Source organism: Mytilus trossulus, chromosome 12 (assembly GCF_036588685.1).
Source record: "Mytilus trossulus isolate FHL-02 chromosome 12, PNRI_Mtr1.1.1.hap1, whole genome shotgun sequence".
NCBI classification, from domain to species: Eukaryota; Metazoa; Mollusca; class Bivalvia; order Mytilida; family Mytilidae; genus Mytilus; species Mytilus trossulus.
The window spans coordinates 33259406-33280327 of NC_086384.1; the positions used below are offsets into that span (position 1 = coordinate 33259406).

Sequence of the window (20922 nt, forward strand, 5' to 3'; positions counted from 1 at the left end):
CATCTATTTTGACTTTATATCAAATCTTAATTGAAACTTGAAAAGCATAATAATATAATGTTTATATACACTGACATCTCTGTGTTGATATCCAATCACAAACCTCGACACATTTGTAATCTGTAATATTATAATGTATTTCTAAGCATTAGTCTTTTTCATATATTTAATCAAATATTGTTACTGCTTATTTGTTTTATACTGACATACCTGAGATCACACTCCACTGATTTCATTTCTTCTTTCTGTTTATCAATAATCTTAGACAATTTAGCCAGTTGTTGTCTAATGTCCATAAGTTCTCTTTCTCTCTGGAATAACAGATCCTTGTTTCTCTCAATTTCCTGTTTCTGGCTTTCACTTAATTCTCCTACAAGATACAGAAAATATTACTTTAAGGCAAAAGAATTTGTAACACCTTCATTGTATTCAATAATCATCAACTTTTCAGTGAAAATAAAACACATTGTTAAAAACTGAAATGTTTGAAATAATATTTCATTAAAAAGAGGCATAAAACTATTGAATAGGGAATATTTTTTCATTTGCTTAAACTATCCTGAGTTCTTTTAAACATTGAAAGTTGTTGTGCATTTATAAGATTATTTGTAATTTTAAAAAAATCGAAAGTTGCAGTATTCTGTTCTGTAAGATATACACGTTATTTACAAAAATATCATCAGTTTAAAACAGGATTTTCCTATAAGTATGGCAGGTTTCTTATACCAGTAGTAATTTCCATTAGACTTCATTGCTACAGTGCTTACCTGTAACATCTGATAATCTAGCATGAGCTCCAGCTAAATCTCGTCGTAATCCAAGAATCAAATCATCCTGATCTTGTAGTTTAAGTTTCAAATCACCGCTCTCTTTCCTGAAATCAATAAAAAAATCAACAATTATATTGATCTTAAATTCAATTAGTGATGTTTTTTTAGTTATTTTTTCCTACTAGAAAAGTCTTATTTGTGTACGTATTTGTAAACTAAAATATCACATATGTTAATCTATACTTTTTATCACTGAGAGATTTTTCTTACAAATGAAGAGTTGTCTGCCCCTTTCATTTGCTACTGCAGAAAAAATGTTCAAGACATACTCATACTTTAACCTAAGTAACTGCTTTCCATATCCACGATTTAATCACCTTTTTACCAATTCCATTCTGAAGTGTTAAGATTCCCGGACTATAACAAAAGTAATGAGTCTTACTTTAACATAACAATGAGTTGTTCCATGGCTATGATATCTTGTGTAGGTTTCTGGACTATGACCTTTGGCTTTGGAGGGATGTCAGGTTTAATATTGGCAGTGGCTCTATTCCTGAGATCGTTCATCTGTATCTTCATATCTGTAAATTAGTTCATTATTGTAATTTACAAATAGTTTCAGTATATAAAAGAATATACTAGTATAATTTCTTTTTGATAAATATATACAATAATAATAAATGTATTGAACTGTTGAACCCTGGGTATATAATCATTTATTATATACTAAGTAGTAAATACAGATAAATTGTATGTGTAATACAATCATTGGCAAGCGTGCTGTATCAGCCACCTGTGATGATATCGATATCAGCTTGGTTGCAAAAGCTTTATCCCACCTTTAATCTGTATGACGTCGCGTCATCGATTGCAGTCAATGTTGCAAAGGCTTTATCAAAACCCTAATTTGTATGAAGTCACCTCAAACCTATAATCTGTATGATGTCGTTTCAAACCGTCTTATCTGTATGAAGTCATGTCACATGAAAAACCATCTACTTGAGGTATATGTATATAATAAAGTGTATATGATATGGCTTATTCAATATCACACACCATATACAACACCCCCCCTCAACCAATATAATCCCTCGAGCAGAGCAAAGCTCTTGGGATTATATTGGTGTCTCGGGTTGATACAGATGCGATATTGAAAATACCATATAATATTCTCTATGTAATGAATATAGATATTTCAAAGAAATAATTTCAAAAAACTAATTTTAATATGGTCTTTGTTGTGGCGAAATATTCATCAACCTTTTACAATGTTAAGTAATAGACAATTTTTTATACATTTCTTTACCAAGCTTAAATCCCAACATAAACTGAGTCACTTACTTTAATGTTCTTTATTAATCAAATTTTATATTGAAGAGGTCAAGGTCAGATCGACATATCCATCAAGCAATTATTCTAAAAACCAAATGAAGTTGTCCTTTTGCTTATGATATCATACATGGACCACATTATGAAAACTTAATGAATATCCTCACCTTGTATCGTCTTTTTATGTGAAGAAATTTCATCTTGATATTCTTTATTTTTCTTCATTAACTTTTTCAATCTTTCTTCCATTGCACAAATAGTAACAGAATGTTGTTTAGTTTGTTCTTTGAAAGACAATAAATCTTGTTCATATTTCCTTTCTCTTTCTCCTGAATCAGACACATATTTTGTAGAAGATTCAGAAATTGTTGCTTCTAATACAACATTGCGTTGTTCTAATTCTACAATTGTTAATTTTAATATTTCTAATTCTGACACTTGTGATAAAGCTTCCTCTAGCTGTTCTTTGCTTCCAGATTCCTTCTCCATGAGATCCTGAAAATGTAACATAACATGTTATTATAGCTTTATATTATATGCAGATATTAAATCTTACATTTTTGTTTCTAAATTATTCAACATTGATATCAGTATGATGCTGTTCTATACTTCTATAAAAGGAGCAATTAACTACAAAAATTGATAATAGCTCATCTTATCTGTGACATCTTTTTCTGTTTAAACATCATGTTACAATTCGGTATGTTTTATTTTTTTCTGTTTTGAGTTTTTATTTACAAAAAGACACCTTTACCTAATGTTCATACTGGAATGAAGTAGAAGTAAAAAAAATATCTAAAAACAATAATTTGAAATTTGAAATAGACATACACATAAATCTTTTGTTATTTTTTTTTTTATCAAAGATTAGTACACTGTTTATTATAATAATATATTATAAACTTACCATTTTAAGTTTTATATTATATAGATATAAGATGTGGTATGAGACAACTCTCTCAAAGTACAGTTTTCAATACAGAGCTTTGACTCACACCGCAAGCTATAAAGGGCCCCAAAAGTGACAAGTGTAAAACCATTCAAACGTAAAATACAACGTTCTACCTACCATTCTAAGTTTGTCTATAACTTCCTGTAATTCCTCTAACTTTGTCTGTTCTGATTCAACAGCTATTCTTCTCTTTTCTTCCTCTACTGCTTTTATTTCTTCTAGTGCTCTGTTCAATCTTTCTTCAGCTAGTCAAGAAAATAGCAGTCATGTTATTTTGGTGTTTGACTTGTTCTATTTTTAAATTTCATGTCAAATTATAAATAAAAAAATATTTAAAAAAAAATCAAATTTCAAACATTAAAAACAAGAAGCAAGAACTGATTGCAAGATCTTAAAAACTCACTTCATACATCATTGTACCATGCTTTGACCACCACAAATTTAGCATGGCTGTGTATCTGACCCATATACATCTAGTTAAAATAGATAGTTAAAATAAAATAGATTTGTTTTGGTCAAAGGTCAGAAGGAAATAGACCTTACATATGCCTAAAAAGAGGCAATCTGAAAACAAATGTCTAATTTGTAAAACAAACAGTAGAAAGAAAAGGGTTTAGTTCATCTTAATTTGATATTTAACATCATAAATATAGGTTTTTACATATGATATAACAAAGTTTAACAATATTTACCTTCTAGTCTGGCTTTTTCCACAGCATCTGTAACCCTGTTGTCTGAATCTTGTTTTGTGATACTGACTTGTCGTTCTAAGTCTGCTTTATATTGTTGTTCTAATGTAGATATTTGTGATACTAGTCTTTCCTTCTCACTTATTGATGCTTCCCATTTAGAAAATAATGAAAGAATGTGTTTATCTGGACCTGAAAATGATAAGATATCAAAGTATAATTTACAGTATTAAAACTTTTAATACAAGTTTAAACATTGCAAATATATATATATATAAATATGTGTACTAATATAATGCATTGGAAATGTCTAAAAATATAGTTCAACAAATTCACTGTCATCAAGTATATATAATATATAAAATAATCTTTTAAATCACCAAATCTTAGGAATTGGATTCATAATTTACATTTGCACAAAAACAATATACATGTACCATGGCAAGTTTAAACTGATTTCTATAAAGTGTTATAATATTTTCAAAAATATATTTGTACAATATTTTGAAATTGTGAACAAGCCTAAAAAGTATTATCAATTATGCTCACATAAAAAGGAAGAATTTTGCTAACATAGAATACTTGTAGTTTTCATTCTTTATTCCTGTATTTGATGAACTTAATAACAAGCAGTAACTAAATTGATACGCACAAACAGACATTTTGACACTCAAAGTGTAAAGCTGAAAAATAAGAAGTTGAAGGAACTCACCATCACTAGACAAGCGTACATTGACACCACATTTCTCCAGTGCATTGTCAATATGCTGCTCCCATGAACTAGCACCAGATAGAATACTAACAAGAGCATCTCTAACCCAAACATTCGATTCATCTGTAGATGAGGACTGTAATAAACTAATTTCCTGTTTGACTGAACTACAGGAAAATCCGTTTTCTTTCAAATGTGACTGCAAACAAACAAAAAATTAAAAAAATAAGTAAGCGTTTAACACATGCTTTCATCAACAGATGACAGGAGGCTAAATTGTGTTTTGGTCGAACTGTTTTTATTGAAATGACATTTTTTTGTTTTTTTTCAAATTTCTACACAAATTAGCATTAGATTTTAATCATATAAGCTAGACAAATAGCCATTTTATAACCAGGCAAAAATAACTATCACTTGATCATTTTGTGAACAAATGAAAAATCTGTAAGTATAAAAACAAACCTTTTTTTTCTTTTATGTATACATGTATTTTATAATCCATAATCAAAATAGTTTTTATATCCATGTTTTATCAGGTTTTGATTTTACTTCGAGTTAGTTTGAGAATTCCTTTCCTTTACTGAAATACTAGCAGAATTAAATTTCTGCAAAAAGTATTGGTGCCTATAATTCATTATTTTATCATAAAGATTTCTAAGTTTTCCAAGGAAGGACAGTGTTGCATACTGTCTCCAAATGATACACACAGGAGGTCCATGTTTGGTATTAGAAACCCCCAAAATAACTCAGAAAGCCTGGTCTGTCAAAATATAAACACTATCAAACCAACTAAAGTAAACCTACAACAACTTCTTCCACTTGACTGCGTAGTTTTCCATTAGTTTTCTTTAATTTACTAGTTGAAGTTTCTGCTAATTTTAAGTCTGCTTCTAAGTCCTTAATTTTCTTATAGAATTCTGTTCGTTCATCAATTACTTTTTTCAAAGTTTCAACAAGTTCATCATCACTTATTTCTGCTTCTGGAGCCTTAATTCCAGGAGTAGAAAATGCTGTCTGTACAATTCTACTGTGAAATCTTTCAGACTGAAATAGAAATTAAGGAAGGGATTCAATATCAATGCTTTATGAATTATTCTCAAAAAGTCAATAATTATTATAGTGGAATTTCTTTCCTATTTCCAATTGACACTGCATATCTGCGCATATAGTTTTGTTTAGTTCATGTATTTCACTTCAAAGTGTACATGTAATGTTATCAACATAAAGAAAATATTTCATTTAAACCCAGTTCTACAAGAAGTCTTGGATTTGCAGTGAGGTGTAAGGTTAATTCCTTGTTTCAGAATCTAGAGGACTATTTGTAATTTCATTGATTGCACCCAAAATGGGAACACAGTCAAATCATTGTTTGAATTTCAATTGTATAGGATTTAGTTAAGCAATCCAAACATTTTATGCACACTTTTGAAAATATTATGCAGAATGCATTAGATTGTGAAACATCTAATATGGTACCTACCTTTTTAGAAGCCTGTTCCATATCTACCCTGACCATCCTTTCAGCTCTCTGGACATCAATCAGTTCTGCTTTTACTTTCTCTACATCAATCTCAAGCTTCTTCTGAACACTTTGTTCTTCATAAACTTTTAGTTTCATTTTTTCAAGTTCTTGTTTCAGACTGACGATTAGATCTTGTTGCTCTTGTGTTTTATTTTCTGCTGACTTGAATTTCTGAAAGATAAATTTATATAAACAATTCTTGATTAAATTTCTTTAACAAACTTTTTCCTGACTTGAGAGACAGGGACTTGCATATATGGTGGAGGTCAACTTGTTTTAATTTGAAAGGTAAAACCTCCTTAATAGCTTATACTTGAAACAGATATATTTGAAATGACAGCAAGTAAGGGAGGGGAAGAAGTTAAATTCTATGAAAAAAAGAATTTCCTCTGTTTAACCATGAAATCCTTGGGAAGATACACTCTTTTCCAATTGGATCATAGAAAATGTTCTAGATTTTTGAAATGATTACTTACCTGTCTTAGACTTATGAGCTCTTTTTCTCTAGCATCTTTATCTTCTGATGTACGTGGTGTATCTTTTGGCTTGTTTAACTGATATAAAATAAATAAACAAAGACTTAAAGGATATAAATTATATATGTGGCTACATAATTACTGTGAACCTTAGTAAAAGCAGAATAAAGTCACTAATTAACAGTAAACTATGACTTAATTTGACCAAAAGCAGAAGACTAGTTTAAGTATGAATGGTCTTTGGTTTAAAAAAAACAACATATGTTACCTTTGCTGTAATTGTGGTAATCTGTGTGTCTCTTTCTCTTAACTCTTTCTTTAAAGTTTCTATTTCTCTTGTAAATTTACTTATTGTTGAGTCCTGCAATTAAATAATAAAATAAAGACCTGAATGATTCACCTTCACACATATTCTATCTATCAATCGTTTCTGCTAACAAGTAAACATATGTTATAATGAGCATAATAACAAAGAACTGTTCTGATCAACATATTTAAACTATGATTTATAACTTAAATGAAAAGATAGAGTATCACATGATCAATAAATAAAGATTGTTTTCACTAAAATATTGCTAAAATATGTTGCATTTCACAATGTACCACTGACATCCCACTATTTGAGTCAGATATTAGTTACTGTCTTATCATCTTGTCTTTTCTTGTCAAAATTCACCTAATCAAAACTGATGTACATGCAATATCAATCTAACATATCAATGCTTAAAACTTAGATACACAAACCAAAGCATAAAACACTATATAGCGTGTAAGAAAAGTTTTTGATTTTTTTTTTTATCAGAACCAGTATTCTTAGTTAGAACTAATTGACATTGACTTGTTTTAAATGTTTATATAATCAAAAGTATGGTAAATATAGAATTCTGAAATATTGTCTATTTTCAAAAACTACTCCAAATTACCAAAAACTGGAATCTTGCAAAAATATCTAGCAATACAGTGTATAGGAAGAACCATATAAGTGCTGTGAACTCATTACTAATAGTATACCAATTTTCAGTGATATAATGTATTTCTTTAAAGTCGGACTTACAATCTGTTCAAGCAATAAAATTGAAAGTCACAGATACAGGAATGACATATTGTACTAAATCTATGTAAAGTGGCACTCTACTGATAATATGAATTCACACCCATTAATTTGTTTATGAAAAATTTCTAGCATATTAATCTATAGTTACACTCATAGAAAAAAACAGAATGACATCAAGCATGCAATATAATACACAGATAATCATATCTTTTATTAATACTGAGAGAAAATTAGTATAAAAATGTGTGAGGTGCATTTCAGTGCTGGTGCAAAATCTTTCACCCAAACCACAACCGTCAAGAATTACAGAGAAAAAGCAAAGCATGCATTTGTGTACCACTCGACTGAAGAAGTCACGCCTGACTTACTTTGCTTGACATATCACGCTGCATCTGGGTGACAAGTCCAGTTGTAATGCCCTTGTCTTTTTTAACACGTTCCAACTCATTTCTAACATTGTTTAATTCTTTATTTTTCTCCGCTATTTCTTCAGGAAGAAGGACTTTAGTCTCAGTGGATTGCAATAATACAAGCTGTAAATTTTAAAGGTTAAATTTATGGCACAATTTTTACAGGATCTTTAAGAGGAATCAAAAGAGAAGATTTCATCTCATTTGGCAAGACATTATTAATATAAACACATTCTTTTTTTTTTATAAAATAAATTGATTCATTATGTATGACACAGCACAAATATTTACAAGACACTGTTGTTATAAACTTAATTTCACAAATTTTGTTATAAAACATGTAAAATGGGACACAAAATGTTTTAGGCAAGCACAACAATACAATTTTTTACATTTAAACCATTTTCTTGGTAAAATATTATTTCTTATGTTTAAATATTCTTTTGATATCAAAATGGTCTTAAACTTTATCAATATAAATTTGCATTACCAAAAGCAAGCAGACATGGCACCCACCAAACTCTACCCTAGACCTGTTCTTTGCGAAATCTGTACTAAACTTAACCATGTGTGTCTATGCTAAGCCAGGAACCTGCCTGTAGTTATATATTTGTCTGCTTATTACTTTCTTGTTTCTTCTTTATTTCAAATAAATTAGTACCAATAATTCCTTTTTTAACTGCCTAGAAGCAGAGGCGATGGGAGTCAACATAATTTTCAAGGAAGGTCTCAATTGCTGAATGCGAAATGCTTCAGTGATATTTTTTTACAGTGTGGCTGTGTTATTGGCATAACATTGTATCGGTGTTTTTTTCTTAATTTTAGTTGTCTTTGTTACTTTTTCAAATAAATATGTACGTGATGTAAGTAAAAATATGTCTCTGCATTTTAAAAAAGGGTTATTTCCAAAAGAAACAAGACTTCATGTGTTTCAACAAGTTACATCTAGCATGAACAAAAACAAAACATTCACAACATTCATATTTGACCCATGACTTACAAAAAGTTGTTTTCAATTCAACAAACTACTTCTTTTAATGATTGCTTTATAGCTTTCCAACTAAAATCAAAGATTAAATTCATGTGTTAATTGAAATCTATCTTTCTCATTAGGGGAGATAACTATGATATTTTCTCACACAACAAAAGGGTTTAAGCTGCAAAGTCAGCCATATTTTTCTTTATTAAAATGTCAGTTATATTAGTAAGCCTATATCATGGGTCAAATCATGTACAACAGTTATAATTAGCAGACATTCACACTAGTGTTAGGTGTAGACACAAAAATCATATGTTTTAAAAAATTATCTATAGAAAAAACTCAGGATTTGAAGCTATGAATTTATTTCTTTAAATCATTTTGCAAAACGCACACTTTCTGGTATATAAAAGTAGTTAAAAAGGAAAGGTAAAAAAATAGTTAAAAATTTCTATATTTCTTTCTCAACACAAAACTTGAAATAAAATATTTCATAAATACCAATAATGGTTCTTAACAACAATTAATACAGATACAAAATGTAGTACACATTTCATTGGAGCCTGAAGCAGACTATATGGTAAAAAGTACTGAAATAATGTGAGGCTAGCAATACCATGATGAATATCCATTTGGTATACCATATCGCTGAATCTAACTTTAGCCGAAACCTAATTTAACCATGAATTTAATTACTCCTAACTAGCTAAACAAGCATTCACCTATCAATTTAATTTCTCCTAACTAGCTAAACCAGTTTTCACCTATTAGTTTAATTTCTCCTAACTAGCTAAACCAGTATTAACCTATCAATTATTGCTATCTGTCCAATTAATGGATTGACATTTTAGTGAATAAATTGTGATTAACTTAGAATTACCTCTTCAAGTTCCTATAAAATTAAACAGAGCAAGGCTAGTAGTTTGACAATAATGTAATCTAAATTCTCAAATTCATTAAAGTGAATAAAAACTTAACATTCATAAGTAAAAGTGCATGACGATAAATGGGAACACTTTTGCACATTCAAATGCCTGTTTCCAATAACTTTTTTTTATTAAAAATTAATAAAACAATGTTCTTTTTCCTCATTTTATTTAAATAATTTGGACTTGTCAGTTTAAAAATTCATCACAAATACATGTACTTGAAAATTACTTAACAAAAACGAATCAACTAAATTTTTCAAAAAACATTTCCTTACCTGTTCCCTTAAAGCTGCAATTTCCTCCTTTTTGGCAGTGACTTCATTTTCCAAATGTACAATTCTTTGAGTGAAATCAGGGTCATTTCCCATTATTAAAGGCTGTTGGTACATCCTGTGTTGAGCCTCTGAAAGCTGTGACTGTAATAATTGTATTTGTTGGTCTTTTTTATAGGCTTCCATATCCATAGCACGGAGACGGGACACTTCTTCTTGTAGCTGCATTATCCTTTGTTCCTGCAATTATAAATTGAAAATTGAAAAGTGTGAGATTATTACAAGAATTGTTTATCCTTCTTCCTAATTTTTTTTTTTATAAAAGTAGCAGTCTATTTCCTGCTTCTTTTAAAAACTCCAAAAGGTAGTGCACAATAAGATGTTTGACGATGCCTACTGAAGAAAAAGTGATTCTAAAATAATGCTTTCTATTATTCATGGTATTTAATGAATTTATGCCCTATGAAGAAAACTATGCGAATATATTTTCAAAGTATAAAAAAAGTATCCAAATTGTATGACGAAGATTTGCCTTCTCCTCTCTGACCTTCAAATCTATAATATTTGGAGGGCATTTAAAAGATGGACCTTTGGTCTATATTCAAAATTTCTTAAAACTTCCTCAATTTGATCAATAAAAATCGTAAGGTTTCCACAGAAACCCATTGTCTCGCCTACTTTGGCTGTAAGTCGCAAAAATTGGAAAATTATTTAAAAAAAATCCTCTTGAAACTTTCTTTTAATTTTATAAAGCATCTGTTAAAGTTTGGTAAAAATCCATGATGGTTTTTGAAACTTATAAATGTTTTTAAAAACTTTAACTGCAGACTGTATGTAAAGATAACCGGAAAATAGTCCATTTATAAGTAATACACGGAAAATCAGGATTTTTTATTTAAATACCTTCTAGATACTAACTTTTGATCATAAACAAGCTTCAGTCCAAGCTTGGTGCAAAGCAATGATAGTTAAAGAAAGTTATTAAAAATTTTCAACTTTAACCACAGAGTGAATATTCGTGGACTAATCCAACGCTGACAACAGATTGTAGGATCACTATGTCAGGCTCAACAGTAAGAAAATCATTCTTACCTTTTCTTGAAGACGTAGAGTTTCTGATGATGTTGTTTGCTGTCTTGCATTACCAACCCAACCACAACTTGATGTTGCTAAACATAAAAAATGTAAACAATAATTTTATTTCCATTAACGAAAATTGTTAGTTTATATATATAGAATTAAAACTTTGCACCTAGTCAGTCCTAGTGTTCCATAAAATAAGGGAGGGGGTAAAATTCATGCTAAAAAAAAAAAAATATAAGTTCATTAGGTCCGAGTACACAGTTATCGTCCTTTGATTTTTGTTGTCCACGAATATAATCCTTAGTGTGGACAGTGTGTTACTTGTCAATTTTTGTTATACCCCTTCCAAATTTATTTCTCCATGTTTTATGCCTAATGCCTAATATAGCAAGTTTGGAAGGGGGGGGGGGGTGAAATGACACTGTTAAAAATTTTGGGTTATAAATATTAATGTAAAGTAGTGATAAGGTCGAGCTGAAAAAGGTCCAAAATTAGCACTTTGGAAGCTGTCAAAAGATTTCAAGACCCCCTTAACATAAAATTGTCCATATTTTGAGTTAGAGCTGATGAAGTTTTCTATAATTTTGTAGTACAACACACTTTAAAAATATTATTGAGAAAGCGCAGGTGGAATTTTTTTATTTTCATTTATTGTGTAAAAGAAATGCACTACGAAATAACTGTGTACTCGGACCTAAGACATGGTTGAGTTGCCATATCATTGTCTTAATTTCACTTTCCCTTTCAAAAATTTATTCATATTTAAAACATGACTGAGAAGACAAATAATTTTTAAAGTAAACAGATCCAAATACAAAAGTCTCAATTATGTAACTAACTGATATTATCTAGGCAGTGAATAATAGGAATATGTGGTGACATAATAGATATAACTATTTCTTTCACATAATAGTGAAGTTTACTTATAATTTGAGTGTATGTTATTTTATCCCAACAAAAAGCAAAATGCTTTAAGGAAGAAAAAGAATAGAAATTCTGTGTTCCATAGTTATAACTAAATTAACACTATAGTGCATATGCATGCATTAGACATTTATTTACCATGTTTTACAGTCAGTGAATAATGTTTTTAAGAAACAATTTATTCTTTAAGAAAAAAAACTTGGCCACACTTGGGAGAACTTTTTAGATTTTCTTAGAAATTACAGTGCACCTTCACAAAACAAAAAAAATAAAATCATTGTAACCACCTAAGCTCTATAATTCTATTAAATTTTTTATTTTATTTATTGTGTACTTATGTTGATATGTTATTTGAGTGAACCTACCTCTTTTCATATTCAACATAACAGCAGACACAATCTTATACTTACTTCATTGTACAACAGGAGATGTTTAGATGTGGTATGTTTTGGTATATAAGCTAGGGTTGATATCTCATTTGGGTGAACCTTCTTTTTCCCCCCGTATTCCACTGAACATCAGGCACATTTTTTTTTACTTACAACCGTTGTACAACAGGAGATTTTTAGATGTGATATGTTTTTGTGTACAAGCTAGGGGTGATATCTCATTGTGTGAACCTACTTTTTCTATTCATATATATTTATAAACATAACATAACATCAGGCATCTTTACTTACGTCTTTGAACAACTGGAGATGACACTGGTGTTCCACCTATTGTCTGAAACTTTTCAAATGCATTAGTTGTAGTTGTAAATGCATTAGTTGAAGTTGTTCCCCTTCTTGTTGCTCCAGCACTCAGTGGGCGGCTCCTGAGAGTAGGTGGGCGGGGTGCAGGACCCTGATTGACAGGTGTCCAAACTGTTGATGGAATTGTAAATGTTGAAACTCCAGTTTGGAGATATGGAAGGGGATTGGACTGAGGTACTTCTACTCCTGTGTAGCCGCCAGCGTCTGAGAGAAGAGTCAAGGGTTGTGTCCATGCTGGTCGTTGCTGAACAGGTGGGTAACTTATCTAAAAATAAAGAAAGGAAAATATAGTTTTGTATTGCCTGCATATGTGTTTCATCTGATCATTTTCATTATGACTAATTTTCATACAAAGCAATAAACATTGGCATCATTTGAAACACTAATGATGTCATAAAATAGATTTTTACCTATGAAAAGCGACTTTATAATAAGGAATTTGCTTTGAGACAGTGATCTTTGTCCCAAGAAAAGAAGTGGAAGAAAAATAAAAAAGCTGAAAGCACTAACTACTACTCTGCAGGGTCATAATCTTTTAAAGTACAGAAACATGAGATATGCATCCAGCAAGCAGTTTCAATGAATATTTCAATTTTAGTAAATTCAACTTGTTTCCAAATATCAAGGAAAACTCAAGGCTTTTAAACACTGAAAAACTTGGAAAGAAAAATGAAAACAAAATTGAATCAGAAAGGCAACCTTCTTTTGAAAAGGGAATCTTTTGATGAATCAGCATTTGCAGTATAGTGCACTCATAATAAATTCTATGTGTTAGATTTAAATCCTTATAAAGGAAAGACCCATAATTCAAGTAAAGAAATGAGAACAAATATTTGTATAACCATGCTGCATGTATAAAGAAGAACTTTAGAGCATTAAGAGGAATTTAGATTGATGCCCTATTTACACAAGGTTTATAGTATATTTACCTCTGTTCATGTATTGAAAAATCCTATTTGACAGGTGCAATAATTCCTCAATAGCAGGGGGAAAAATGCATGTTTTAACTTATTCAATATACTTTACTAGATAATAAATTTAATTTCCTGTTTCAAACTTTGGGAAGTATAATTTAACTTATATTGCATTCATCAATCAAATAAATAAAATATACATGTAGATAGAATATAAATGTTAAATAATACTGTAAAAAGACCATGTACAAGATGGTGCTTTTTCAGTTTAAACATATCAATGCATGCACTATCATTTGTGGATCCTGTGGGAAGGTTCAGTGGGTTGGACCCCCCCCCCCCCCCCTTAATTTTTAAACAATCAATGAATTTGAATGGGGACATATTGTAAGGACCCCGCCCCCTATATCACCATTTGAAAATGTCTGGATTGGCCCCTGGTTTATATCTATATCTATTAAAGAACTCAAGGCTGCAGGAAAACACAAAAGGGTTTAGAGACAGATTAAAGCCCAAGTGGGTCCAGGACATACATTTTTCATATAGTTGTTCAATTTAAGCATAACTGGGAGCCAATGACCCCCTTGAACCAGCCCCTGATGTTTTATTTGTCTAAAGAACTTCCTAGTTACCAAACTACATGTATATAGGATTGTGACACATTCAATGTCTATTACATCTAAATTTGATAAAGAACATTCATTTACTGTCTACTTTCATATACCTGGTATTTTAAAATGGTGTCAACTTGTGTCCAATAGTTTAAATTGCTAGGACAAAAGAATAAAAGAGGAAAACCAGCAGAAACAGTTGGTTTTTTTCAAAGCAATTCAATGTACTGCATGATAGTAAACTGGAACAAATCATTTCCAGACTACCAATTATGCCTTAATATAAAATGTCAAAACTACATTACATTGTTAGTCATTGACAATTAAGTCATCGTAAATACAGTTGATGGTCTTTAGTGGAAGCATAAACAACATAAACACATGAGGAAAACCAATTAATAAGCAGATAGGATCTCCTAAACTTGCATCAAGTCAACACAGATTCTTCAATGAACTTGACTTTTTTATCATAGCAAATTTTGTAACTATGCAACAACTTCACAGAACTTTTACATGTTGAAACCAAAAGATTCAAAATCAAAAAGCAATAACTTTTTCAAGCCAAACAAATACGATAGTAATGATGTTTTAAGGGTAAACACTTTCCTAACAACAAACAGAAAAGATTTTTCCAATAACTTGATTAAAGCAATTCTGATACAATAAATAGCAATCACGTAACTCAGCATGAACCTTACTTTGACAATTGACAGCAATTAAGATGTAATAAAACAATTAATTAAATTAATAAAACGAAAAGAAGAAAATCCATTTAAACTGTCTAATCAAATGTAAAAACATTGTTCGAACATAGCGTCTATTGATTTTAACAGTAGTAGGTGTTTGAAAATTAGTACAAAAACCTTTTAAAGTTTAAACTGAATTGCTTTGTCGTGTTGACTCAACAGTTTCTATGTACAAATGTGTATATAGTGTTGTTCTTTCTTATTCCAAACTTAATAGTTTATCAACATTGTTTTAAATGCCTTAATTTTCAGCTTATCATTCCAAACTATAAAATAGATCGAAAGATATATTCATTCCAATATAACTAGGGGGCATATTATCTATTATAGTCATTGTGAACATGAAATTCAAGCATTACTATGCATCAAATGCACAACTGTGAAATCTTCTACTGACCTTTTTAACTTTATTGGGTAAAAAAATCTTCATATCTTTGTATTTATAGTCATTTATAACCTTAAGTGGATATGAGTCTTCACAATGCAAACTTTTTTGGGTTCTGAATAACTAGAGGATCTAAAGAGCCTGTGTCGCTCACCTTGGTCTATGTGAATATTAAACAAAGGAAGCAGATTGAAAATTGACTACAAAGGTCAATAACTCCTACAGGGGTCAATTGACCATTTCGTTCATGTTGACTTATTTGTAGATCTTACTTTGCTGAACATTATTGCTGTTTACAGTTTACCTATATCTATAATAATATTCAATATAATAACCAAAAACAGCAAAATTTCCTTAAAATTACCAATTGAGGGGCCGCAACCCAAAAACAGGTTGTCCAATTCATCTGAAAATTTCAGGGCAGATAGATCTTGACCTGATTAACAATTTTACTTCGTGTCAGATTTTCTCTAAATTATTTGGTTTTTGAGTTATAAGCCAAAAACTGCATTTTACCCCTATGTTCTATTTTTAGCCGTGGCGGCCATCTTGGTTTGATGGCCAGGTCACCCCAATGATGATTGTGGCCAAGTTTCAAATAATTTGGCCCAGCAGTTTCAGGGGAGAAGATTTTTCTAAAAGATTACTAAGATTTACGAAAAATGGTTAAAAATTGACTATAAAGGGCAATAACTCCTAAAGTGGTCAACTGATCATTTTGGTCATGTTGACTTTTTTGTAGATCTTACTTTGCTGAACATTATTGCTTTTTACAGTTAACTCTATCTAAAATAATATTCAAGATAATAACCAAAAACAACAAAATTTCCTTAAAATTACCGATTCAGGGGCAGCAACCTAACAACGGAATGTCAGATTCATCTGAAAATTTCAGGGCAGATAGATCTTAACCTGATTAACAATGTTACCCCATGTCAGATTTGCCCTAAATGCTTTGGTTTTTGAGTAATAAGCCAAAAACTGCATTTTACCCCTATGTTCTATTTATAGCCATGGCGGCCATCTTGGTTAGTTGGCGGGGTCACCGGACACAATTTTTATACAAGATACCCCAATGATGATTGTGGCCAAGTTTGGTTAAATTTGGCCTAGTAGTTTCAGAGGAGAAGATTTTTGTAAAAGTTAACGCAGGACGACGACGGACGACGACGACGGACGCCAAGTGATGAGAAAAGCTCACTTGGCCCTTCGGGCCAGGTGAGCTAAAAATGTTAGTAGAAAATAGAATTTGAACTGCAATTTAAAAGAAGATAGGAACAAGTCTCCAGTCATTTTCCACAGAAATTTCTTTTTTTTTTTATTCATCAAATAATTGCCATACAAATTACTTTCATGGCACCATTTTGTAAAAAAAAAGTCTACTGATTCAAATTAGTCCATGACAATACAATGTGGTACATATACAGAAATGAATCTTTAAAGGCTTTTTTATAAAAATGATAGAGCCCATGCTCGTTCATGAATTCATCCAATAGAATTAATATAAAGTTTGAAATCAATAGATTGATTCAAGTCATTCATATAAAGATATAGAAAGATGTGATGTGAGTGCCAATGAGACAACTCTCCATCCAAATAACAATTTAAAAAGTAAACCATTATAGGTTAAAGTACGGCCTTCAACAAGGAGCCTTGGCTCACATCGAACAACAAGCTATAAAGGGCCCCAAAATTACTAGTGTAAAAACCGTTCTAACAGGAAAGCCAACGGTCTAATCTATGCATATTTTAGCTATTTGAGTCCAAAGTTGAATAGGACTAATTAAAAAATTACAAATAAAAATCTTTGATTTACTGTCTATTTCATACTCAGTTTCTGAACTGACCAGGGCACTTTTCTTGGATCAGGGTTTTATTTTAATTCAGTTAGGAATGTTAAAACCACCTGAATATACAGAATGAAAATGTTCTGCACTAAGCCTAAGATAATGGTCTAAAGTCAACATTACCTTACTATTATAATAAGTCATTATATCACAGAATTATAATCCAACTTAATTTCTAATCCTTCACTTTGAATCACTTTACTTTAGAATTTATTTTCCATGTATCACAAAATGTATTTTTGTATATATTTTTATTTTACTCCATAATTCTGCATGAATTTCTTTAACAAATCCAAACGGCACAGGAATTGAAAGCAAATGCACCAAAACCCATGTGTATCTTTGTTTTACTTTTCGTATTTGTTAAAAGTTGGTTGCCAAGAATTTGTTCTATCACAAAAATCAATTGTTTAAGTTAAACTAAACAACAGAGTAACAATTGACCTGGCTTATCAGTGACATGTATAATTGGCCAAATTTTTCTAATTATTGACAGACAATATTTACACACAGTAACACAATACAACAAAAATGTTATAATTAAACATGCTCAAATTATCTTAAGTCCTTGATATATGTCTCAAAACGTATGTGTTAGTCAATCAAAATCCTCCCCTCGTAGATATGTGACAACAAGTCTAAGACTGGTCGTTTGAAGATATCATCAAAATTTGCTATAATTAATAACCTGTGAATCGATTTATAGATGATCGCACATGGCGGATCAATCATTCTACCGATCAATGGGGTAGGAATTATGGAATCTTTTGACGAGGGATTTAAAGTTTTAACAAGGTAAGTATATATGTAAACCGATAAATGTAAACCTAAAATACATAAAAACTTCCAATTAAAAGTGGTTCTCAAAAGAATGGGATATAACTGTAATGGTAAAGAAAATAGTTCTATTACAGTGTAAACTGTTCAAAAGTTTTGAGGATAATGGTTAAAGTTTGAAAAAGTTAAATTTTAACACCTGAAGCACAGGTATGGGTAATTCAATGGACAGCTAAACATAATCATAGAGATATATTTAATTCAATATATATTTGCTAGCAATTACATACTCAAGTGAATTTTTAGTAAATAAATAAAAATGTATACATACTGCATGATACAACTTATATTCTTTTTTTTAGAAAATTCATTAAAAAATTATATTCTTTAGAAAATTCATTAAAAAATTACATTCTATTTAAAAATTAAATACATTGATTATTAAACCTGCAATATGTTTGTTCTTTAAAAAACTGCAGATAATAATTGTGATAACTGTCATGGACAGATTGCATTTCGAAATTCATGTCTAAAAGAAGTAAATTTAAACCCAATTTACTTCAGAGATCCAGTATTTACCCAACCTCAATAGTAACTAAGATAAATATTAATGCATGTCTATATTAAGCATAAATGGGAAAGGTATAACTAATTGAGAGTTAAGCTTATTACGCCATTAATTCAGACTATTTAAGCATCTTTATGGTAGTCAGCTAAACCAGATTATTGATGATTTCATTAATTATTCACAGTATCTTCAGTCCAAATCTGCTTATCTGTGCCATTAAATAAAAGATAAATAGCTCTCATTTATTGTTTAAAGTTTTCTCACATGCCATTTTACCATAAATGATGATCTTAGATGAATTGAAGATTAAGTTCATTGTTGGGATTAAGGTAAAAGAAGTTTTGTAAACTCTCTATAAAAACAGACTTTCTTTATCTTAACAATTTGTCAAGTTTTGACAAGGTAGTAAATTTTACAAGTATATATATATATAGACAGAAGTTATAAAAAAAAACATACTGCCGCAGTTCAAAAAGTAATGTTTATATATAAAATAATAAAAGAGGCCCATTATATTTGTAATCTTGCTATCAAGTAATAAGATGTTTCACAATGGTAAAAAAAATTCTACTGTAGATTTGTTTATTTTTGGTGAATGAAATTTACATGGACAAAAAAAAACTCATATTTCTTGGATATATGATTTCATGGTTTTGCCAAAGTCTGCATTCCTATATATATATATGTTACAGTAAATAGGTGAAATTAGGAGTTACATGTAATTACTAAGATTTAGGAATTACATGTAATCCCCAATGTTACAGTAAATAGGTGAAATTAGGAGTTACATGTAATTACTAAAATTTAGGAATTACATGTAATCCCCAATGCACTTAGTAAATACAAGTAATTCCTGAAATGGCCTAGTTATTACCAGTAATTACTAATTTTAAAATGAATTTTTACACCTATTTACTAACTGTTAATACAATGTTGTAATATGGTCAGTTGATCAAAAGTTATGGTAATACCAACTATAGAACATCAGTGAGTACTCTTAAAAAAGTGATAAGCCTAAAATGTACCTTTTTGTTATAGGAGCATTAGCTACGAGATATACAAAAAATAAAATATGATTTTTTTTTGTTCAATCATTAATAAAAATGATATAGTGAAATTATATTTTAGCAATCAATCTGGTAATGGTGCACTTGCAAGTGAATAATTGAACCTCAATGAATACGTATGCATGTGACCTACAATTCAACTCCTAGCTGGAGATAAATTACCGATGTATTTAGATTTAAAATTGTAAGGTTTCGCGGAACCAGTAACCACCCACCTTTGCTGTTACTCGCAGGCTCATCACAAATGGGGAAAAATATTAAAATATTCCCCCAGAAACTATCTTTTGACAAGTACTGTAAGAGTCTTCTGTTCAAATTTGGTTAAAATCCAGGATGGTTTATTAAATCTTATTAATGTTTAAATAAAGCCTGCAGAGTGTATGTAATATTAACTGGGGGAAAAACGAAGTCCTTTTTTAAGGAATATACGAAAAAGGATTTTTTTACAAACTTTACTTATGGGTATTATCTTATGATCATAGACAAGCTACTGTCCAAGCTTGGTAGAAATCCAGGATATTTTGAGAAAATATTATAATTCTAAAACCTTTAACCACAGTGTGAATGTAATGTTAACTGACATAAAAACTAAGTCCATTTTAAAGTAAAATATGGAAAAAATAATTTTATTTTTACAAAATTTACTTATTGAAAATTATCTTATGATCATAAACAAGCTTCTGTTCAAGTTTAGTAGAAATCCAGGATAATTTAAGAAAGTTAATAAAATGTGAAGAACTTTAACCACATAGTGAATATGTGTGGACGCTACTGACGATAGAAGGGTTTGCCATGTCTCGCTTTTGCGACAATAGTCGCAGTTTCGACAAAAAGAAACAGAATGACAACATTGAAAGTAAAACAAAAGGGATGGACCAATTAGTTGACTTTTACAATCCACAAAAGGATGATTCTAATACAAGTAAAAACAATGAGAAAATTTTGTTGCAGGTTTATAAGCGTAAGTTTGGAGGTATTGAAAATCTCATAAAAAAAGAAACACAGAAATATGAAATGTGACGCTTAACACCATCAAAGTGTATAAATTTGTTTGAGAAGAATGTCAGCTTCATCGCAACAGTCTGACAAAAGAAGTCTTAAATAAACTTATTTTGTAAAAGGAATTTAATTTGTGTCATTGGGCAAGTATGTCT

The 20922-nt window shown here is 30.2% G+C and overlaps 1 protein-coding gene across 3 annotated transcripts in view; it reads right to left on the reverse strand.

The window, feature by feature from the left end:
• The window catches only part of LOC134693842 (forkhead-associated domain-containing protein 1-like), a 39228-nt gene that overhangs the window by 8873 nt on the left and 9433 nt on the right, over positions 1-20922 (reverse strand). For 2 of the 3 annotated variants that reach the window (XM_063554781.1, XM_063554782.1), the window contains 15 exons: positions 12782-13118; positions 11187-11263; positions 10098-10334; positions 7873-8037; positions 6719-6811; positions 6451-6528; positions 5933-6145; positions 5257-5496; positions 4453-4651; positions 3744-3932; positions 3169-3296; positions 2267-2594; positions 1213-1351; positions 768-874; positions 211-370 (listed from right to left, as the gene is read on the reverse strand). In XM_063554781.1, the coding sequence (XP_063410851.1) occupies positions 211-370; positions 768-874; positions 1213-1351; positions 2267-2594; positions 3169-3296; positions 3744-3932; positions 4453-4651; positions 5257-5496; positions 5933-6145; positions 6451-6528; positions 6719-6811; positions 7873-8037; positions 10098-10334; positions 11187-11263; positions 12782-13118 (2690 nt within the window). Of the gene's footprint in view, positions 1-210; positions 371-767; positions 875-1212; positions 1352-2266; positions 2595-3168; positions 3297-3743; positions 3933-4452; positions 4652-5256; positions 5497-5932; positions 6146-6450; positions 6529-6718; positions 6812-7872; positions 8038-10097; positions 10335-11186; positions 11264-12781; positions 13119-17479; positions 17659-20922 lie in introns of those variants that run through there. The other variant, XM_063554783.1, reaches the window with a different exon arrangement.